Source organism: Prunus persica, chromosome G5 (assembly GCF_000346465.2).
Source record: "Prunus persica cultivar Lovell chromosome G5, Prunus_persica_NCBIv2, whole genome shotgun sequence".
NCBI classification, from domain to species: domain Eukaryota; kingdom Viridiplantae; phylum Streptophyta; class Magnoliopsida; order Rosales; family Rosaceae; genus Prunus; species Prunus persica.
Window position 1 is genome coordinate 14,494,602 of NC_034013.1, and position 22,728 is coordinate 14,517,329.

A 22,728-nucleotide genomic window follows, 5' to 3' on the forward strand; every position below is an offset into this window, starting at 1 on the left:
TGCTAATCTATTTATCACTCTTTGATGGTGTAACTGATAAATGAATTGTCTATATATCTGTAATTTTTGCAATTTTAAATGAAGACTGGTGAACGATTTGTCTGTAGTTGAACAAACTTTAATTTGACCATCAAATTTGTCGCTCTACTTTAACCTCTCATCTTCGTCAAACTTTAACTACGTTATACACGTTTTATGATATAACTTTGTCGTCCAAGTTTCCTACTATTGTTTTTCCTTTTAAACAAATGTATTTATAAGTTTTAGTGGCATAAATTCCGTAAAACCATAACACTTGTGTCATATACCGTTCAATTATCTTTCAAATTTGTAATGAATACATGCATTTTCTTGGTATATTTTCATAAAATTAGGAAAGGATATTTCTTTCGTTAACAAATTTCAATCTCCTTATTGGTTTTTTCGCTCAACTTTAATTTAATTATTCTTATCTATTTATTCATTTATTAAATTATCTAGAATATTCAGTCACATGAAAAGAAATACACGTTTCATAAGCCGTTTCGATTAGCTTTCAATTTCTATAACGTTCACTCTCCGTAATTTCATGTGTAACCGATGAACGAATTATCTATACATACGTAGTTTATACAACTCCACGTAAAAACCATTGAACCATTTGTCTGTAGTTGAACAAACTTTTGATTCGACCATCAATTTTGGTGCCCAATTTTAACTTCTCATCGGTTTCTTCGCTACACTTTAACAATGTTATACGTTTGATTTATGATCTAACTTTACCCTCCAAGTTTCTTACTATTGTTTTTTGTTTTCAAAATATATTTACAAGTTTGAGTCTGGGATAAAATTCAATAACATCATAAGACCTGTGTCATATACCGTTCGATTATCTTTTAATTTTTTTAATTAATACATGCATTTTCTTGGTACATTTACATAAAATTACAGAATGATTCTTCTTTAGTTCAACAAATTTTAATATTCTCATTGGTTGTATTCCACAACTTTTATTTCACCGTAATTTTATATTTATCATTTTTATACTTAAATTAGGTTGAAATATTCGGTCACGTGAAATGTGATGAAAAGAAATACAAGTTGCAAAGCCGTTTTGATTAGCTTTCAATTTTTCTAAATTTTTTATGCCATCTCCGTGATTTCAAATATAACTGACGATCGATTTGTCTATACATCAACAATTTCTGCAATTTCACATAAAAACCAGGGAAGGATTTGTCTTTAGTTGAACAAACTTTGATTCCACCATTGTCTCTATGGGCCAAGTTTTCTATAAATACCTCTCTAACCTCCTCATGTTCAAATACATGAAGTAACTCGTATACTGATCATATTTTCTTCCTTTGGGCATGGTTACCACGTCAGCACTTGAGAGTCAGTTTTGGGGTTTTAGTGGGAGGAAGATGAGGGGAAAGAGAGGGAGGGGAAAACAAAAAGAGAAAGGAAAACTTGAGAGAGTCAGCCGAAGAAACTTATTCGGTTGTAGAAATGTGTGGCATGGGAGAAATCGGGGCAAGAGGAATGCTCTGCCATTGCAGAGCATGTAAGGAGCTGTGACCTCCTCCATTGGACTCAAGGTAAACATTTATTTCCTTATTAGATGTTTTCTTCTGCTAAAATGGAAGTTGATCTTTTTAGTTTGCTAGAGAAATAAGCACATCCTCACGAGTTTTCATTGTGCAGTGAGAAAGAAAGTGGGATGGTTGGATTTGGAGTCTCGTAAATTTCATTGAAAAATTTGTATCATATAAAGATGATGAATACAAACTACACTACTTTCCATTACTACTCCTACATATGAACCACTAACATGACACTCCCCCTCTCCTTCCTCAGCTGCAGGTCCACAGCCAGCTCGGGCCCTAAGATTTAACCCGAGAAGGAAGGATCGATCCGCTGTGTCATGTCTGGATCGAGGCCAGTCGCTTCAAAAACAAGTTGAAGTTATGGTCCCGATCCAACATGCTCACGCGGACATACTTTGGACCAACTCCAAAGCTCCTTCCTCCTCGGGTTAAAATCTTATGACCTCTGAGTAAGCTTTCGCAATCTTCCACGCCTTCGTCTTCACATTTGAGCCATGCGAAAGCTGCAACAGAGGTAAACAGCAATGTCAATTTCAACTGCTTCAAATGCGTTACATAGATAGTTATATAAGTGGCAACTCTTAATTAATGGTTCGGTGAATTTTTGCTTACCAGGTTGAGGCTGCGAGACCTGGTTGAGGAACTGGCAGAACCCTTGCTGGAAGTCAGGCAGACTAAAAAATCTGCCCTTGTTCACCGCCTCTCTAAGAAGCTGCCACCTCTCTGCCATGAAGTGATAGCTGATCTTAAAGAAAGATTCACCGGACTCCGGCCCGCCAGGGTTTTGGGAGGAGTTGATGATCACCTCCAAAATCCTAGCTGCTCGGAGCTGCGAATCCCGGGACACGCCTATGGTGCTGAGCTCTATGAACTTGATCATCTTTTTGGCAACTTCTGGATCTTTGACAAGAGCCCAGCTGCAACACGGAAGGAGAAAGTATCAAATGAGTGCTCAAAACAAAAGACCAGAACATGTAAAAGAAATTAACAAAGCTCGGAGAGCTTACCCAATGCGTGTCCCGGCATGCCCGGTGGCTTTCGAGACGGTGAACAGAGTCAGATCATGGTCAGCTGCCGACGAAATGGGGGTATATTGTGGCCAGTAGTAGGCCAAGTCATGAACCAATATACCTCCAGTTCGGTTGACCATGGAGTGCCTGACAAATCCATCAGGGTTGTTGGGGGAGGTCACTAGCTCTATGTACGGCCCCTCTTTGTCGAAGCTCCGGGCATCCCCTGCCCATTTGTACAAGCCCGACTTGAGGTAGTCAGTCATAGAGGGGTAAGACTGCAAAGAGATCATCAAAAACAAAAACCCACTGTTAATCAATGTATCTCAGAAAAGTTTACAAAGCTAGCAGCAAATAAAAATTCAATGCATTTTTTTACTTATTTCAACTGTTATGTCATGTCACGCATGATAATTTCTACACGTAATATTCTGTAATTAATTAAAATAACAAAATAATGCTATTCTCTTTTTATATAAATTTTTCTGGTCCAATTAGGCCACATGCATGAACAGGGAGGGGGGCAAAAGATGAAGTGGGAGAAAAAAATAATTGAGATTGCAAAATCAAGTTTCAGAGTCAAGGCAGGCGAATTAAATGACAAATTATTAAATGATTTTTCCCTTGTTCTTCTGGGGGTAAAGGATACTGTTTCGCACAAATATCTTACTTATGGCAAGCAAATTTTTTAGGGTCATGCTAGGGAGACCAACTTTAGATACCAACTTGTGTACCAACTCTCTAATAGAGGTGGAGCCCACCAATACAATGGGTCCCACACTCTATTAGAGAGTTGGTACACAAGTTGGTATCTAAAGTTGGTCTCCCTAGCATTTTCCAATTTTTTAATTGAAGTGGGCGCCATTAACAAAAAGCAAGTCCACCATGCAAAGTGATCACATTAAAAAAAGTTAATTATAATAATAATAAAATTACTGATGCATTTGACTTTGCTTGGATTTGCTGGAAAGTAACAAGTACATTAGTGACATTCTTCAGCAAATAAACAAATCAAACTTCAAACACAATTTTTTTAAAAATAAAATAAAACTCACAGAGTAGAATGGGGCTGCAGAAATCACACTTATAGGCTCAGATGCATCTTTTGGAGCCAGAGCATAGAGGGCAGCTAAGAAGAGCTGTGATGAGCCTGTGCCAACCACAATTTGACGACCTTCTGTGACAGCATTGCCCACCAGATTGTGCAGCCTCACAACCTGCTTGGCAAACTCTGGCTCCAAAAACCAGCAAGGGTTTTTCACATCTGAGAAATAGCTCATTGACTGCCATCCAGGGATCACAACTGTGGTCTTTTCACCCATCTGCTGCCAGTAACTTTCATACATAGTTGGGTCTCCACTGCATTAAAAAAAAAACAAGTTACATGTTAAACAAATGGTCGAAGGAAGATGTATGATTCTTTGAAAGCTTTCAAAAGGGTAAGAAAAAACTAAAGCAATTCTGAGAAAAAAGTGAAGGTGAAACGAAAAAAAATGAAAACTGTCACAGCAAGGAGATTCTAAAATGCATGGAGCCATGGAGGTAGATATGGAGGAGGAGGAAAATGGTGGGGGGAAGGGGTGGGACCCCATCCATCAACAGATCAATGATTAGATGGATGCATATCTAACATCAGATCAGTCCTGAGTATGTGTCAATTGGTAGAAAGAAACCTAAGAACGTGAGAAGGGTTAAATCTTTAGAGGACCCCACAAGAGTGGTAGATCCAGACAATCTCAATACGGGACTCGGAATAAAAAAGGCCATAAAAAGCTAATTTACAACTTGGGCGGCCAAAAGGTTAAAAGATCTGGGGCAACCCACGGCGCACTTCAGTCTTTTTACACTTCCCCAAAGCCAAAAAAGAAGAAAAAAACATGCACATAGGGGTCTTCAACTTTAGCAACTTTACTGTAAATCTAGTTTAATTTAATATAATTTTCTTTTTAGCAGTTTGAGGTCCACAAATTTGTGTGACATAATGATGTTGGTCAAATGTCAAATAGCACCACCCACGGTGCACGTTAGACTCAGTTGCTGGAGAACAGGAACCAAACAAAAAAACAGACATCAAGTACAAAAGGGTTGCCCAACTCTAACATGCACCATGGAAAATCTCAACCAAAAAAATATGGCCTCCTCTGCCTCTGGGGCCTGCCTTTCTATGTCCTAGCTAGTAGCTAAAGCCATAGCCAGCACAGTAAACAGTGAACAAATTAAGCTGAAAATGCAGAAAGAAAAGCAAGAAATATTTTAGTGAAGGAAAAAAAAAAACTTCTACTCTTTGAGGTCTTTTTTTAAAATATCACTGACGTCAACTGGTTTCTGACACTTTAGATTTGATATGCCATCACTAATTGCCTGACACTTACCACGCCATGCCTTTTCTTTTTTTTTTTGGCATTTATAAAAGGACAATTTTACCCCTGACTTTGAACTATTCACTTTGACCAAAACTTGGAATGTGCTCAAAGAAAATCTTAATGGCTCAACATTTTAACCCAAATAAACAGCCTGAAATCTGACAACTCAATGGAGGTTAGTGAAGCTTGAAGCAATCTCAGTGGAGGTGTTGGATGATTATAATTGAAAAGGACCAAAAGAAAAGAACAAGTCTTTGCACACTTACTGGTCGAGGTTGATGAGTTTCTCCCCGTCATCTTGACCAGAAGAAGACAATGACACAAGGGTCCTCTGGGTTGCGTGAGCTGCCTTCTCAAGCGCCCTGTCAGCCTTCTGCGCAGAGAACCCACGAGGGCCATGCTTCTCGCCCTCATAAAAAACCCTCATAATCAAGCTCAGATTAAGAGCCAGAGACAGAACAAGCAAGTTTCTCATTGTGCAAATGCTCATAAAATTGGCCATTCTTTTCTTTTCTTTTTTTGGTTTGAAAACAAGAACGAAAAGGAAACAAAGTATTGAAAACAGAGTGCTGAAGAGAACAGAGTATTGAAAACAGAGCGCTGAAGAGAAGAGAGTATTGAAAACAGAGTGCTGAAGAGAAGAGAGTGAGCTCAAGTGTGCTTAGTGCTTGCTTCAGTGAGTGAATGTGAGGAACTCAAACACTCGAGGCCGGTTTTATAGCAAAACCCAGAAGATGAAACCAAAGTTCATGTGACAGATGGACGGTAAAGAGGCGAGTTTAACGCATACAATCCCGGATTGTCTGGCTTACGGTTCAAATTGACTGAAACCGATAAATTCAAACCTGACAAAAAGCTTTGAAACTGTTGGTTGGCAGAAAGATAAAAATAAATGAGACGGTTTTGAAGATTTGGAAGGACTCTCAGAACTCTCAGATTCCCGGGGTTTCTAGAGCTCTGTTCCTAACTTTCATGAAATTCAAAGCTCTGTTTTGGGATTGAGAGGAACGCCAAAATGAAAATGAAGCAAAATTGATGAAGTTGGGTAGGTGTCAAAATGCTAAGGGAAGGTACAGAGCACACTTGAAAATACTTCCGCCCGGAGATTTTCTCAGGAAACAAAAAAATCCCAATACGATTTTCCAAGAAAATCGCGGCTTTCCGACGCTAGATCTCGAAAAGAATAAAAACCTAATAAGAGTAGTATATATAAACATATGGCAGGTATATAGATGCACGGATTACTACATGCTCTGTCTCCATCTTCCGTTTGCCTTTTGGCCCTGTTTTCTATTTCCTATTTTTATTTATATATTTTTAAATTTGATGCTTTTGATTCTATTTTAGTTAATAAAAATGGTGTTTTTGAGTTGTAAACAATTTGGAGTTTTGATTTGGACTGGGAACGAGAGGAGGAAGAGATAGTGACTACTCAGAGACACAGGAAATTTGGTAACACTTTTGTCCATTTGGGTTTTTGGCTAATCTCCATTTGAAAGTGAAACTTTCTGTTTGCGTGCTTCTTTTTCTTCTTGTTTTTTGTTGGTTAGGTTTTATCTTCTTAAATGGGGTGCTGTGTTTGTATCTATTGATCTTGTGTCTCTAACCCTATGTTTCATTAAAAAAAAAAAGTTTAGGCTCTAATTAAAATTTGGTAGCTCTATGTGTCAATGAACAGATTGCATAAACTATGATTAGTTATCAGTTAAGACTCTTTTATTAGGGTATTATATAGCATACCCTTACTAAAACATTATTGTACTCCCAAAATTTATACTATAAAGAGAATTTTCTATGCTCATGTCCATCGTTTTTCACGAAACATGAAAAGAAAAAGTTATCTTATGGTCGTATTATGTTTATAATCATTGATGTATTCTAAATCTAACAAAAAATTATTAGTCGTCATTGATGATGTATATGTGCGTGGTGGTTAATAACGATTTTTAACCGTTTATTTGTCTATACCTAATTTATAAACGACAACAATATAACGCAATCTTTAGCGTTAACGGTTTTATTCAGGTTTGGTCACGACATTATCTATAACGGACTATAGCAAATCCTAACGATTTTCTCTGTATACGACCACATTATATAAATAAAAATTACAACATAATGTATTTGGCCCTTTTTTTGGGTAATGAATCATAACCGATTTATAGATGTTTGTTCGGTCGTATTTTGTTTTCTAATCATTGATGTATTCAAAATCTAACAAAAAATTATTATTCGTCAATGATGATGTATTTGCGTGGCGGCTAACAACGATTTTTAATTGTTTATTTGTCTACACCTAATTCATAAACGACAACAATATAACGCAGTTATTAGTGTTAACGGTTTTAAGTTTGGTCACAACATTGTCTATAAAGGACTATAGCAAATCCTAACTGTTTTCTTTTTTGTCTCTACAACCAAATTATATAAATAAAATTTACAATCGAATGTATTTGGCCTCTTTTTTTTTTTTTTGTTTGGTAATGAATCATAACTGATTTTTAGATGTTTGTTTGTACGTCAAAAGTATCTGCAAAACCTCACGACATGCTTACAACTCAAATTCAAAATGAACACGAATTGAAATCAAACAATCTTGTTAAATTATTAAATATTTTTTTTGGTCAGATTTCATGGAATATGACGTTGCAATAGAAATTGGAAGTTATGATGGCCGACAATTGACTAAGAAAAACTAAACAATACACAAACCCACCTGAAAATAGATTAGAAGAAAAATGCATAAACAAGCTCATAAGAAGAATAGTACCAAACTGACCAAGTTTGCAAGAAATTGACACAAACTCATCTGAAAAATAGATTGGAAGAAAAATGCATAAACAAGCTTATAAGAAGAAAGATTGGATAAACAAGCATAGAAGAAAAATAATACCAAACTGAAAAGGAAAGAAAAAAGAAAAGAAAAAAAAGACACAAACTCACCTGAAAGTTGGTTGACCAAACTTTGCGCAATGGCGTCACACATGAATCATGATTATTATGGCAAGAGAAACTCAATAAGGAAATGACATGAACTCACTTGAAGAAAATAGCTTTGAAGAAGAAGCCAAAAAAAAAAAAAAAAGAACAAAATTTTGCTAGAAAATAGCATGATGTCGCCTGAAAATTGCTTGACCAGGCAATGGTATTATTAGAAAGTAATAATTAAGAGTAATTTTTGGATGAGATATTGATTGTGATAGAGTGGTCCTAACATAAATCTTAATTTCCACGGTAGAAATAAACACTAAAATCATATGGAATGCGACATTCATGTCATTTTCATTACAGGTAAATAAACATGTCATTTTAAAAAGTCCATAAATTGAAGAATAAAAAAGAGAGATTTCCTTATGGCTCTAAAAGTTAAACTTTATGAAGTAGTATAGTGGATTAAAGTCTTAATGATTACATGGGAAAAAAGACGGTTACAAAATCGTTAGGAAGCCGATGAACTTGAAAGGAATGCACAAGACCTAACCCACTGGTGACATGACTGCCCCAGGAATACGATGTCGTATTAGTAAAGTACTGTGAGCACATGCGCACACTATTATTAGTGTTTAAGGTCTCCCACTAAGGCACTGGCATGGCATGGCATGGCACCACTTGCATTAACAAAGTTTAAGAAAGCTAAAGCTTTCGTGGGTGTTTCTCTCAGTTGAAATAGCACTCAAACGAAGTGATATCCTTACCACTTTGGCCGATGAAGAATTTGGTTACGAGACTGGTTGTAGAAGGCAGATCAAACAAATTTTATATGTTGGTTTTGGACAGAGTGGATGAAAACGAGATGGAAGGGATGAGACACGTATACTCCTAGAGCTCTCTCTCTCTCTCTCTCTCTCTCTCTCCCCTCTGCTTATTATTTGTAGGGTCCACAAAATCAGCAATGCGAATAATGAATTAATAAATAGGAAGACTTGGGGACCTTGAAACCCTGGACCATAATGTTAATGTTATTGAGAGCTCAGTCATGGTAATCTAATCTCCCCCCAAAGCAATGAATAAAAGATTGGAAAACAAAACCCTCCTCTCCTAGTTCACATGCTTTGATTGATGGCTCAGCAGCCCTCTCACCCTGATGCAATTCAAGTCTGGTCACTTTCTGCCCCTACCAAAAGTGGTCCATCTAGCAATCAAAACCTCTCCATTCTCAAAGCTGCACTCATTAAGGAGATGGTCCTTCTTAAAGACAGAAAATATATTCATAATTTCTAACCGAAATGGTCCTTTAACTTAGGTCCGTGTTTCATTTTGATCTTTTAACTAATTTTTCCACACAAATGGTCTTTCAACTCTCTCTTTTGTGAGACCAATTTGACACTAAAAAGCGAATTAGAAGAACATTGACTTGAAAAAATTAGTAGGGGAACCAAAGTCGTAATCATTTCGGTCGAAAAGATAAAAAGATACTGCATATGTTAAACCAGTCGAGTCGTTAACCTTCATCTCATAGCAGCAAACTGTTAAAACTGATGGCCAAAACTCAAAAGTAAAGTTTTAAGGGACGGCAGGGCATATCTGTCACCTGCAAACCAACTATCACGCCCCTAAAGTCTGCATAGCTCTGTGATGTAAAAAGCTGAAGCTGTCACTTGTTTCAACGCTTCAAAGTGTTCCTTTCCAGTTGAGGTCCATCAGTTTTGTCCCCAAGCTACATCTAGCCCAGGATAGAAAATTCAAACACCGAGTGTCCTTGCCAAAACCAATTATTATAAATAGGAAAAAAGTCACTTTTATTTTCGGTAGTTTGTCAGTTTTATTAATTTGGTCCCTATCGTTTTAATTTAATTAATTTTATTCATGTGATTTTAATTTAAAGTAATTCAAGTATAATTCTCAATTTCTGTCATCTTTTTTCTAAAACTTCTGTTAGTTATAGAGGGGCAATTCGGTCCACAAATTATTATTCTCTTTAAAAATAATTTTAAAAATAATTTAAATAACCAGCCATCCCCACAAACTATCGTCTACCGACCACCATCGAGCCACCGCCACCATCCATAAACTTTCTTCTCCGACCAAACAAAAGGGAAAATTCCCTCATCTCGCTTCCAAATTTTTTATCAAGGCACCCATGCCTCCTCTTTCGCGAGTTCATAGCTTTGCCGACCAAACCCCTTGTTGTGAGTTCATAGACTGAGATAGAGAGTGACAGATACATACAAAGACAGAGAAAGAGAGAGGAGATTCACAGAGAGACAGCCAAACCCCAGCCTCGACATAAATGACCTCCACCTTCCGCACTCGCCTAGCCCCACCCCTTCACCCAGAAAATATAAAACCCAACCCCACCCTTTCACCCGCGCACCGCGCCCAGCCCCAGCCCTAACCAACCTCCCTCTCTCCAAATCCGACGAGCCCCACACTAGATTGCCAAGGCCACACCACCGTCTTCGTCAAGGCCACGCCATAGTCTTTGTCGTCAAGTTCTTCGACTGCCGCAACCCACAGATCCATCCCAACCAAGTCTAGATGAGAGAGAGAGAGAGAGAGAGAGCTCTTTTTTTTTTTTTTTTTTTTCAATTTTAAGATTATTATTTTTCAAATGAATGACTTTTTAATTTTTTTTACCAAATTACCCCTCCACAACAAACAGAAAGTTAAAAAAACTAACAGAGAATTGCCCTTGAATTACATTGTCCTATAACTTCAAATTGAAACTAGATGGACAAAATTGGCAAAATTGAAACATGGACCAAGTTGTAAAAGTGACAAACTACAGGGACCAAAAGTAACTTTTTGCCCTATAAATAACATCTAGATATGGCAACTATCATGTCTTATAATATTTCGTTCAAGGGCATAGAAAATTTAAACAAGTATTGATCCGTTTGGTGAAAGCTAGTAATTTACATTCACACGAAACACACAACAAATTTCAAGTCACCAGTCACTTTATATTTACACACTATTTACATGAATAAATAAAGAAAAGGAAAGCGAGGTAATTATACATTGACCCAGATCTAGAAGCACATTGCAAAACAAGAGAGTAAATAAGAAAAAGAAGAATTAAAATAAAAACATATAATTAAATGTACCTCATAAATCATATCAACAACATCAGCATATTACTGGCCAAATCCACCACTTTTGGGTTGAACTTCTCCATTGTTCATCAGCTTATCCAGCACAACATTAATGTCCACTGATTGCCCATTCTCAGTCATTTTCTTCACTGTTGCTCTGACTATGTCCCTTCGGAATCCCATTGTTACAACCTCATCAATGACATTATCAATTGGTATTCTGTTTCCAGTCACACCAGAACTTGACTCCTTATCCATACTCGAGGCCATAGGTATTGCATATGGCAACACCTGGGCAGTTGGCAGTCTCGAAATGCTGCTTCCACCAGAACGGTCTAAAGAGGCTGGCAAGATTTGTGAGTGTTTCGTTTTTGAACCGCTGTTGTGAGATGGAGATCCTTCATGGGAATAAAAATCATCATAAGTTGAATGTTGAACTGGTTGCATATGCCCAGCAAATAAATCTGAACAATGATTTCTTGTGGATTGATCATGCGTATACTGGGAAGAACCCATGTACTGTTGTTGGGTTGGGAGAGCCATGCCAGTTGCATTAGAGGGTTTATGCATGCTTGGAGGATATCTTTGAGATAACATGTAGGGGATTTCTCCAGGATTATGAACCAATGAAGACTGGGCTTGTGGATCAACTGCACTGAGAGGCGGGTGCAATTCAGGTAGCCGTTGTAATTGTGAGGTTGATGAAAGATGTGGTGCTGGTGGATAATATTGATATGGTGCTGTGGGTGGTGGTTGTGACTGCTGAACTTGAGGCATATAGTACATCTGAGGTGCGGGTTTTGGATTCAAGACAGGTGGCAAGTAGTTAGAATCTGTCTGTTGAACAGAAGGGATTTGATTCTGAGGTGAGTGAGTATGAACTTGTGTTGCAGGTGCTGGTGGCAAATTCTGATGGGGTTGGGTTGGGGGAACATTAGGAGGAAAAGAAGAAAGTTGTAGACAAGCAACAGGAGTTGAATGTGGTTGGTGGCTTTGTTGAGGGGCAGATGACAAAACTCCCTGAGTTGAAATTGTTTGTACATTGCTCCTTTGGTTTTCCAATTGCTGGTGACCCTTTAACATTTGAAGAGTTGCAAGCTGCAGCTTAGCCTCTGATATCTCTTGTTTATCTTTCAAATCCTGCATACCACCTTCAACCTGCAATTTATTTACAAACAACATGAACCATATCAAGAAGCTGCTGGCAGGAATCGCAGAATCTCCTGTACACCACTATTACTTGTTTTTTTTTTTCCAGCTTACAACAACGCTTAAACCTAGTTTTCACCTGCTTCAACATGATTGTATTATTTAACCCATTGTGCTAACAGGACATCTTCAACATTTCTCTCATAGTTCAAAAGGGACATTACTCAAATTAAAAATCAGACGACTAGTTAGACACTAGGTTCAACTTTGGTGCTCAGCAAAGATGATCATTTACAATATTGTGAATGTTACTGTGTTATACTAGTAGAAGTTATGGCATGCAAAATCAGATCAGATAAATTCCTGTGAAAAGCCTATTTGACTATAAACCTGTTAAATATGAGCTTCGAGCCAACAAATTTTCTATCAACTTATCTGCCTCTAGCACCTAATTTGTACAATCAAAATTATCCATCCTCTAAGTTTAGCACCAATAATGCAACCTAATTGACTGGTTAAACGGGAAATGTACGGTTTACAATACCTGTCTTAGAATATTCTCAAGTTGTCTAAGTTTCCCATCATTCCTGCCATGGTTAATTTCAGTAGAATCCTTCAAGTCGTCAACTGAGTTCTCTAGTCGGCGTAAGCGAGTCTCCAGTTGGGAAAGTCGCGCACTGAGACCCTCCACCGCATGCAGCATATTGTCAAAATGATGGCTCATCTTCTGACCAATCACCGAGATCAATGCCGAGTCATCAAAAGCCCCGGCATACTTGCAACCCGATTTTGCAAGGTCAATGTGGTCCATAGAACTGCAATTCTGTGAGTCATAATAACAGAAGCAATCACTTGAAAATCTACAACAATCATGAGCAGGAATCAACACAGTACACCCCAGCCGACATTCAGTAGATTGAGTTCTCTATCTTCCTCACTTAATTCAATTTCATTTAACAATAAATAAAGGGAAAAAAAACTTGAGCATCTCTATGCACACCCACATAGACATGAATTAAGAAGAGTTAAAACAAAACTCATCAGAAACTTTTGATGCTACCATTATACCAATTCCAGTTAGTGCCCAAATTCTATTCTACTAAACACAGAAAGATTCAAACTTCAGATAAATAATCCATCAATTCGAAAATTTAGTTGAAGCTTGAAATGCATACCTCGAAAGTGGAAACGCGTGACTGCTGCGAGACGACATGTCGCGTGGGGCGGAAGTGAAAGCTGGAAACTGAGTCGTCGTCCTTGTCCTCATCGTCTCGGAGGTCACGAGGGTATGAAAGTTGAGATAAATCGTCGGAGTGGGACCGAGAAAGTTCCATGATCTGCTTATCCATGAACTCCGACGACGTCATGGCGCTCGGAGTTTCCTTTGCCCCTTTCCTGCACTTTGGCTCATATTTTCTGAGATTCCAAACAGAGGATTGTGCTGTGCGTTGGCCCAACGGAACTGTCAACGGGAAAATTGACTAGCTGTTAAAAGAAGAGCCCCAGAGGTCGCTTGATCATGTTTGATAATATCCTTTCCTTTTTCTTTTCGGGTTAGCAGGCCAAAAGATGTGGGCTGGATCAATGGAAAGGTCATCAAGACATGCACATTTGAAGCCCAACTAGGAAAAATATAATGCTTAATTATTATTTTTTTCACCATTCGCTTCTAGGTAGGGGGAAGGAAGAGAGAATATTATAGTGGGTTCACCCCACGTGCATGCTTAATTAGTTGTTAACTTTCTCTATTGCTGGCTTCGTTGTTGTGAACTTTACTTTTGTGTCCTTACCTAATTGATTTTGATCACTACCTCCAGCCCAAACACAAATTAATGAATCAAGTTTTTCTTGATGAGTTCATTGACCCGTTTAAATCATATGGTTTTAAGTTTGGGTTATTATCTTGCACGTCATTCTTGTTTTACGAGTTTATATTGGAGTCGAAAATATTGAACACTTTGATATAAACTCGTAAATCACAAATGGGGTGCAAAAGAATAACTTAAACTGCGCCTTCGTGCCATATGTAGCCGTTGTAAAAGCTAAGAGAGTTATGACCATCAATGGCAAGAATAAGAAGCAAAAAGAAAGTGAGTGGAGAAGGAGAACAAGTAATCGGAGAAGAAGCAGAAAAATTGGAAGACGTAGGAAAGCCTCTGACCACGTTCAACATGCAGAACAATTTAGCTGAGGTTTCTTGACATTTGACTTACAATTCAGTGATCATGTTTTCTACTTTCTTCTTTTGAATTATAATATAGTTGAAAATAATTCAGTAACAACTGCAGCCTTACGGCAGATAGAACCCAAGCAAAACTTACTGCAATATTATGAAATCATCGATCCTAACACATGACTAAAATAAACTCCGCATATCTATTAGGAAAAAACAAGGAACACAGTTGATCACATGGATCATCATCAAAAAGAAAAGGAAAAAGAAAAAGAAAAAGAAAAAAAAGGTGCAATACATTACATTGATGAAATCACATGAAAAATTAATTTAATTGTAAGAAACCAGCTAGCAGAGTCCATTAAACTGGGGTACAACCCAGACTGCAGGCGGTATATACCCCTGCAAATCAGAATAAGGATCTAAGGAGAAATGTTGTGTGATGGTTCCGCTCTCTAAATTAAAAATACCCATATCACGACATGGCATATCGTCATACAGCTTATCGACTTGGAAATTACCTTGGAAATCGTGTCGGTGTGTAATATACGAATATGAGAAATCATGGGTGTAATATATGGAATTTGATTGACATCCATGAAAATCTGAAGTCAAAACAGAGACTGAATGATTGTCACCTATGAAGAAGACATCATCTCCTATGCTTTTTACATGAACTTGTAAAACAGATCCGTCTTTGTCGTCGAACACCGCCTTATAAACCCTAAAGCTTTCAGTCATAACATTCTTGTAGGCCCCCTGCGTTCGTTTATACACTCTTTCCATATGCATTAAGTCTCCCTTGGTTGATTCTACAAGATATCTTATAGATCTATGAGCTCGGGCGTCTTCGAACAGAGGTGTAAGTGGATTTATTGGTATTCGTGAACAAGCTTGGTTATCAACATCTAATGACATAATATCTCCCCGATATCCAACTAGGTAGACTTTGTTTTTGTAAGATATAACATCAGAGACCGGACTTGGGGTCCTAATCCAAGTCCAATCTTTTTGGCTCTGACCTCTTTTCATATGGATGGATGCCACAATATGTCTAGCTTTACATAACAGTGCCACAACCACATAGTTATCTAGACTCAAAGCAGGGTCAGCAGAGAAGATGACCTTTTTCACATTGAATTCGTGGAAGTATTTGTCACATTTCTTGGGCATGACATCCAAGAGAGGGAGAAGAATGGGCGATGCCGGATTTCTGAAAGGGTCCCGGAGTGCTATAATCGGACCTTGGTCTGTGACGGATTCTATTGTGGCAAACCAACCGTGGCTAGAGCCACATGACCTCTTTTTAAAAGGCACTTCCAATCCAATATTGTTGTAGATTTTGCCTTCAGCAATGCTGTATAATGCTTTTCGGTGGTTCGTTTTCGTTAGGAGGAGGCTATTCTTGCCGCCGCCGCCGCCGCCTTGACATTCATATTCATTAGGGATCAAGAGCATGGGAAGTAGGTTGTTATGCCGCCACCGCTGTGTTGCTTAATTATAGTCTTTTGCAAGAGAACGCCATTGCTTGCAGACGGCAGCAAAAGAAACATGGTCAATGGGCTCAAACAAATTATCTAGAACCAAAAACACAGGCAGCAGAGGAAGACTTGCCCATTCTGGTGATGATATGTACCTACTGCAACTGTAGTATTTGAAGGCAACACCAGCGGCCATGTTCCCACAACGACGCTTCTTATTATTAGGGTACATGACACCAAAACGAACAAGCACTACAAATTAAGAAGAAGAAGAAGAAGAAACAAAATATTGTACGTACCAAGAAACCAACCCTAAGATTTTCCTGGCTATTTATAAAATATACGAAGCGGGTAGAGAAGAGATAACACATTAGCACAAGTCCTCTTGTATGTATAGAACTCAAAATCGTAATAATCTCATAGTAAGTAATTAGGCAATAATAATATAATATTGCAATATTTTCGTTTTCTTTTCCTACTTCTTATTATAATATATTGTTCGTTTATTTCCTCGTTCAATGGCAAGAGAATCAAGTACGGTAAATATTGGCTTTGTTTGGAAGGCAAATATTAAGTGATAAAATATTATATTCTTGTTAAATTGTGGCGATTTGATATGATTTTTCAAGGATTTCGTGGAACTATAAATAACAATTCTTTTGCAACCAGAATTCTTATACACTAAGTAATCTTGGCCTCCAAGGAATTAGGTCAGTCAACCAACCACTACTGTATTTGTACTCACGTGCTCGGATTAGGGCATACCATTTTTAGAGCCGGCATTGGGGGTGGGCGAGAGGGGCCTTGGCCATGGCCCTCCAATTAAGGGGCCCTAAATTTATATACATATATACTATTATCCAATTTATTATAAATAAATAAAGCAATTAAATTAAATTTCTTCGTTTCCTCTATCCAAAAAGTTTCTTCGTTACCCACGCAAAAGCAGAAACATGTGCTTGACGAAGGCGACTCCTTCCCAGAAGGCGATTCCTCTCCTAGTTAGTTTCTGCCTGGAAGAACTCTATTTAATCCACCCATCTCTTAATAATCCACCACCATATTTTCTCATTTCTCCCCATCTCTCTTCAATCCATCCATTATTTTCAATTTCTCTCATTCTTTTTTTTCTCATATCATATTGTAACCCTAAGAATCAATCTCACACTAAAAAGCTCACAAATTGTCTTGGAGATTGATGGTGACCAAGAGGAGAGGAACATGAGAAATTGAAAAGGTAATATGATTTATAATTTATAATTTTATTTTTTCATACATTTGTTCCTACCCATCAAACTATTTTTTCAATTTCTAGATTATACATGGACAATGACTTTGATGTTAAGAGACTTAGACTCTACTTTATAATGACCATGTAGGATTATGCTCTATAATTATTTATTGTAAAATCATTATTCAAGCGCTCTATGCTAAGGGAAGGGCCTTATTTAGTTTATCACCTAGGGCCAGCCCTCGGTATGCTTAGCATATTGCTCATGTTTATGATCTGGTCCATGTTTATTAACTGTGCGATCGACAAATTAGACAGCAGCAGATCTCGAGCAAAAGAAAAGACATTGAATAGTACGTGTTTAAAACTATGATGATGTATGATCCATGTAAACCAAAACCAAGCACTAACAAAAGCTGAGGGAAGGGAAGAAAACCATTTCATTTGATCTCTCAACGTCATTTGTGAGCCCCTCCATATGTTTGTGCAAAATATTGTATGTAGAAACACAAAATATAGTTAAAAATATAAAATGCCAAATAATATTGCGCCAGGGCATTAGAAGTACCATTTAGCATATACATTCTACTAATACGAGAGATATCTAAAATTTCAATTGATATATTACCGACCTTCAAATTGACTTTTCAGTTCTGCATTTAGGGATTTTTGCAAAGCAAGTTTCATGGATAATTCCTGCATCTGCAGACCAACAATAGCAAATCATATTAAGCAGATCATCACAACCAAACAGACGACCACCTCCAAGAGAATAAGAGTGCATACATTTGTTAGAAAACAAAATGAGGACAGTATATTTGAAAGCATGCACCTATTAACACATCGAAGATGTTCATATTTGCTTCGGTTCTAACAGTAGCATACTTCGGTGGCAAAAGCAGTATTATTTTATTTAAAAGGACTCTGATGCCCAAATTTTTTGAAACATTTAATGCTTGCAAATAAACATCCACAGTCTAACCTAATCCCCCTCCAAAACGTTGAAAAGAAAGACTTGTCAAAATTTGCATGTAGGGAAATTGCAGAGTCCTCTATTAATTTCTCACACCCAGGAAAATTCGACGAATAAAAAAATTGCAAGGAAAAACAAAAGATGGTGGTTATAGCTGAGGATAAAATTAACTCAAGATACTGAATGCACATAATAACATCTAAAATATAGTGAACGCAACTGCAGCACCTTTCCCTCAGAAGCTTCCTTGCCTATCTCCTCATTTTCCTCTTGCCGGGTCCTACATTTAGCCATTAACTGCTTCCCCATCTTGCTTGTAGGAGTAAAACTGAGAAGCTTCCTTTTTCTTTGCTTTCTCTAACTGATAGGAAGAACAAACCATGAACAAAAAGATGAAGAATGCTAATGACTTTTGAAAAGAAACATTCACTAACCTGTTCTTTCAATGACTCCTCAGAGTTCTTCAGGGACTGAAGATAATTGGTGACCAATTTAGGATCTAGAAGGATAGGTTGAAATCACCTTTTTAATGGACATACAGAAGATGCACCTAAAAAAATGACGAGGAATTGACTCTCTAAAACATATAATTTTACATAATACAACAAGAAAGGGACCCTAAAAGGCTAGTGTTCATTCAGAAATGAAGAATGCTGCTTTCAAATCTCAGATTTTGCAGCTTCAAGTTCCATCTGAAACGAAGGGAAACAATCCATTAACAAATAGAGAATTTAACAATGAATCAAAAGCATATAACAAGTAAGACTCTAGTGAATGTATCAACAAGTGCCAAGAAATTCTTCGAGTTTGTGATGAAATTACGTTCATTTAATATTTAATATTTATCACCACAACTATAAGCATCCAATATTTTACCTAGTTGACTAAAAGAAATTCAGAATTTATATTTCGATATCTGAAGAAAAGGTTGAACAACAAATACATACTTGGCATGTTGCAAGAGTATCTTTACAGTTTTGAAGACTGCAAAAAGAGTTGCAATAAAAGTATAAAAATCAGGACCTAAAGAAAATTCAATGCATTATAATTTCCAGTGATATAGAAGTTTAATCAGTGAAGCATAACCCATTGTTCCTCAATACGTTTCATGAAGAGACAAAATCATTCCTGTTGCAACACCAGGAGCAGTTTCTTCAACTTTTGAGTTCCCTGCATTGTACACATAATCATTAGATAAAATGAACAAAGGAGAATATATACCGCAGAACTCTCTTATATAAGCAAGAATTTGTGGAAGCCAATGCATGCATGTAACTTCTTAGAAATAGAGACCGGTTTACACATAACAAAATCCTACTCTTTAACATATTTTCTGACATTGGACAAAAACTGCCACATCCCAAGTATAACTCTTCTAAAATCTGAGATAACCTTCACAAAAGTCATACATTACCTTTTAACTTTTTTTTTCCCCACAAATGCAACATCATGCTTAAAATACGCATCATATGAGCATTCATAAATATTTGGTTCTTCACCTAAACTATTCTGTCGGATTAACGCACTAATTTACAACAATATTGTTGCAGAAATAAAAAATACACTTTTGACTTTACCAATGTTTCATACATGTCCAACCAAGACAGTAAAGGAAGAACAGATATACACAAAGAGACACATTTACATATAATGGTAAAGGTTCAACATTTCCTAGATTAGAATGCCCGTAATGAATAAGAAAAGACCTGTTTTGAGCCAAAAGGAAAAAAAAAAATCCTCTTCTTCGTCTCAAGATCCCCAAAGCTTCTCTTTTACCTAAATCTATTTTTTTTAATAAATTAATTAATTTCTTTTTAATAAAAAGAAGGATAAAGAAATCAATAAGAAATATTCAATCGCACGTTGGAAGCCAGTGTTTGGTTGCAAGGAAAATGAAGCATACCACGCCGCCTGAAATTGTGAGTTCCAAGAAAATGGCCTCCGAAATGATCATCCTGTATTGAACAAAAACGCATTCCAATTAATCACAAACTAAAGTCAATAAAAACTGGGGCAATAGCAAGGGCACCGGAGGCCTTACGTCATCGATACGATTGTGGGTAGCCAAGCCATGGAGCTTGAATTCTCAAAACCCTAGAACTTGATTTCGAAGAATGAGAGGATAGAGGCAACGACATAATATTATTATTATTACCGGCCAAAATCAACCACTTTGGGGTTCAACTTTTCGGGATTATTGGTCTTAGGACAAGCCCAATGATGGGTGTGGTTGCAAACCTCCGTTGGGCTGAGGCATTTAGAGCCCACTATTGCAGCCTTAAGGCAGATGGAACCCAAGCAAAACTTAGTGCAATATTATCAAATCATCGATCTTAACACATCAGTAAAATAAACTCCACATATCTATTAGGAAAAGAAAAAAAAACAGGAACACAGTTGATCACATGGATCATCATAAAAAAGAAAAAGAAAAAGAAAAAAAAGTGCAATACATTACGTTGATGAAATCACATGAAAAGTTAATTTAATTGTAAGAAGCTAGCTAGCGGAGTCCATTAAACTGGGGTACAACCCAGACTGCAGGCGGTATATAACCCTGCAAATCAGAATAAGGATCTAAGGAGAAATGTTGTGTGATGGTTCCGCTCTCTAAATTAAAAATACCCATATCGCGACATGGCATGTCGTCATATAACGTATCATATTGGATATGGTCTCCGTAAACAAAAGACGACGATGAGAAATCATGGGTATAATATATGGAATTTGACTGGCATCCATGAAAGTTGGAAGCCAAAACAGAAACGGAATGATTGTCACCTATGAAAAAGGCATCATCTCCAATGCTTTTTACCTCAACATGTTGTAAAACAGATCCGTCTTCGTCGTCGAACACCACTTTGTAAACCCTAAAGCTTTCAGTCATAACATTCTTGTAGGCCCCTTGTGTTTGTTTACAAACTCTTTCGATATGCATTAAGTCTCCCTTGGTTGATTCTACAAGATATCTTGTAGCTTTATAACGGTGGAAGCCTGCGTCCCGATGTGTAAGCAGCTTTAGTCGTCGTATTCTTGAAGTATAAGGGCTGACATCTAATGACCAAATCTCTCCCTGATGTCCAAGTAGGTGGACTTGGGTTTGGTAAGATATAACATCAGTGACCGGATGTGGGGGCTTAATCCAAGTCCAACGTTTTTGGCTTCGGCCTCTTTTCATACGAATGAAAGCAAATTCATCATAAATGCCCACAAAATGATTATCTTTACGTAACAGTGCTACAACCACATAGTTTTCTGGATTCAAAGCAGGGTCAGCAGAGAAGATGACCTTTCTCACATTGAATTCGTGGAAGTATTTGTCACGTTTCTTGGGTATGAGTGTGACATCCAAGAGAGGGAGAAGAATGGGCGATGCCGGATTTCTGAAAGGGTCCCGGAGTGCTATAATCGGACCTTGGTCTGTGACGGATTCTATTGTGGCAAACCAACCGTGGCTAGAGCCACATGACCTCTTTTTAAAAGGCACTTCCAATCCAATATTGTTGTAGATTTTGCCTTCAGCAATGCTGTATAATGCTTTTCGGTGGTTAGTTTTCGTTAGGAGGAGGCTATTCTTGCCGCCACCGCCGCCTTGACATTCATATTCATTAGGGATCAAGAGCATGGGAAGTAGGTTGTTATGCCGCCACCGCTGTGTTGCTTGATTATAGTCTTTTGCAAGAGAACGCCATTGCTTGCAGACGGCAGCAAAAGAAACATGGTCAATGGGCTCAAACAAATTATCTAGAACCAAAAACACAGGCAGCAGAGGAAGACTTGCCCATTCTGGTGATGATATGTACCTACTGCAACTGTAGTATTTGAAGGCAACACCAGCGGCCATGTTCCCACAACGACGCTTCTTATTATTAGGGTACATGACACCAAAACGAACAAGCACTACAAATTAAGAAGAAGAAGAAGAAGAAACAAAATATTGTACGTACCAAGAAACCAACCCTAAGATTTTCCTGGCTATTTATAAAATATACGAAGCGGGTAGAGAAGAGATAACACATTAGCACAAGTCCTCTTGTATGTATAGAACTCAAAATCGTAATAATCTCATAGTAAGTAATTAGGCAATAATAATATAATATTGCAATATTTTCGTTTTCTTTTCCTACTTCTTATTATAATATATTGTTCGTTTATTTCCTCGTTCAATGGCAAGAGAATCAAGTACGTACGGTAAATATTGGCTTTATTTGGAAGGCAAATATTAAGTGATAAAATATTATATTCTTGTTAAATTATGGCGATTTGATATGATTTTTCAAGGATTTCGTGGAACTATAAATAACAATTCTTTTGCAACCAGAATTCTTATACACTAAGTAATCTTGGCCTCCAAGGAATTAGGTCAGTCAACCAACCACTACTGTATTTGTACTCACGTGCTCGGATTAGGGCATACCATGGCATTGGGGGTGGGCGAGAGGGGCCTTAGCCATGGGCCTCCAATTAAGGGCCCCTAAATTTATATACATATATACTATTATCCAATTTATTATAAATAAATAAAGCAATTAAATTAAATTTCTTCGTTTCCCCTTCCCAAAAAGTTTCTTCCTTTTCGCAAAAACAGAAACATGTGCTTGACGAAGGCGACTCCTTCTCAAAGTCGATAAATAATTCAAAAGTGCATGTCAGAGTTTGAATTTCATAATTTGATTTTTGGGTCAAATATTGAATGGCCCATTTTAGCGCGCTTTTATAATTTTAAC

The 22,728-nt window shown here is 37.5% G+C and overlaps 4 protein-coding genes across 5 annotated transcripts; all 4 read right to left on the reverse strand.

The window, feature by feature from the left end:
* Positions 1,701-6,726, reverse strand: LOC18776298 (tryptophan aminotransferase-related protein 2). Its single transcript, XM_007209091.2, has 5 exons — positions 5,226-6,726; positions 3,652-3,955; positions 2,594-2,874; positions 2,199-2,503; positions 1,701-2,089 (listed from the first exon to the last, which is right to left on the reverse strand). Exons 1-5 carry the CDS (start codon positions 5,459-5,461, stop codon positions 1,902-1,904), a joined length of 1,314 nt encoding a protein of 437 aa, XP_007209153.1. The 5' UTR covers positions 5,462-6,726; the 3' UTR covers positions 1,701-1,901.
* LOC18777277 (vacuolar protein-sorting protein BRO1) lies at positions 10,788-13,661 on the reverse strand. The gene is made up of 3 exons (XM_007210395.2): positions 13,319-13,661; positions 12,688-12,966; positions 10,788-12,152 (listed from the first exon to the last, which is right to left on the reverse strand). Exons 1-3 carry the CDS (start codon positions 13,508-13,510, stop codon positions 11,037-11,039), a joined length of 1,587 nt encoding a protein of 528 aa, XP_007210457.2. The 5' UTR covers positions 13,511-13,661; the 3' UTR covers positions 10,788-11,036.
* LOC109949151 (probable F-box protein At1g44080) lies at positions 14,226-20,623 on the reverse strand. Of its 2 annotated transcripts, XM_020563812.1 has the most exons (7): positions 20,043-20,623; positions 19,905-19,956; positions 18,949-19,171; positions 18,436-18,693; positions 18,230-18,362; positions 15,953-17,730; positions 14,226-15,843 (listed from the first exon to the last, which is right to left on the reverse strand). In XM_020563812.1, the coding sequence occupies exon 7, from the start codon at positions 15,772-15,774 to the stop codon at positions 14,665-14,667; it is 1,110 nt and encodes a 369-aa protein (XP_020419401.1). In that variant the 5' UTR covers positions 15,775-15,843; positions 15,953-17,730; positions 18,230-18,362; positions 18,436-18,693; positions 18,949-19,171; positions 19,905-19,956; positions 20,043-20,623; the 3' UTR covers positions 14,226-14,664. The 2 variants fall into 2 exon arrangements, with proteins under 2 accessions (XP_020419401.1, XP_020419400.1); XM_020563811.1 differs by having other exon boundaries at positions 14,226-17,730.
* LOC18777276 lies at positions 18,288-22,408 on the reverse strand. The gene is made up of 6 exons (XM_007210646.2): positions 20,817-22,408; positions 19,905-19,956; positions 19,105-19,171; positions 18,949-18,985; positions 18,436-18,471; positions 18,288-18,362 (listed from the first exon to the last, which is right to left on the reverse strand). The coding sequence occupies exons 1-6, from the start codon at positions 21,879-21,881 to the stop codon at positions 18,288-18,290; spliced, it is 1,332 nt and encodes a 443-aa protein (XP_007210708.2). The 5' UTR covers positions 21,882-22,408.

Excerpts from the sequence above, each read along its gene's own strand:
- LOC18776298 (XM_007209091.2), bottom strand. The coding sequence starts at position 5,461 with ATGGCCAATTTTATGAGCATTTGCACAATGAGAAACTTGCTTGTTCTG. Across the intron at positions 3,956-5,225 it reads AAACTCATCAACCTCGACCA|TGGAGACCCAACTATGTATG; the intron begins GTAAGTGTGCAA and ends TTTTTAATGCAG. Across the intron at positions 2,504-2,593 it reads CATGCCGGGACACGCATTGG|CTGGGCTCTTGTCAAAGATC; the intron begins GTAAGCTCTCCG and ends TCCGTGTTGCAG.
- LOC18777277 (XM_007210395.2), bottom strand. The coding sequence starts at position 13,510 with ATGACGTCGTCGGAGTTCATGGATAAGCAGATCATGGAACTTTCTCGG. Across the intron at positions 12,967-13,318 it reads CACGCGTTTCCACTTTCGAG|AATTGCAGTTCTATGGACCA; the intron begins GTATGCATTTCA and ends TATGACTCACAG. Across the intron at positions 12,153-12,687 it reads TTGAGAATATTCTAAGACAG|GTTGAAGGTGGTATGCAGGA; the intron begins GTATTGTAAACC and ends AATAAATTGCAG.
- LOC109949151 (XM_020563812.1), bottom strand. The coding sequence starts at position 15,774 with ATGCTCTTGATCCCTAATGAATATGAATGTCAAGGCGGCGGCGGCGGC.
- LOC18777276 (XM_007210646.2), bottom strand. The coding sequence starts at position 21,881 with ATGTACCCTAATAATAAGAAGCGTCGTTGTGGGAACATGGCCGCTGGT. Across the intron at positions 19,957-20,816 it reads CTGTTTTACAACATGTTGAG|GATGATCATTTCGGAGGCCA; the intron begins GTAAAAAGCATT and ends TGTTCAATACAG. Across the intron at positions 18,986-19,104 it reads ATTTTGTCTCTTCATGAAAC|TCTTCAAAACTGTAAAGATA; the intron begins GTATTGAGGAAC and ends CTCTTTTTGCAG.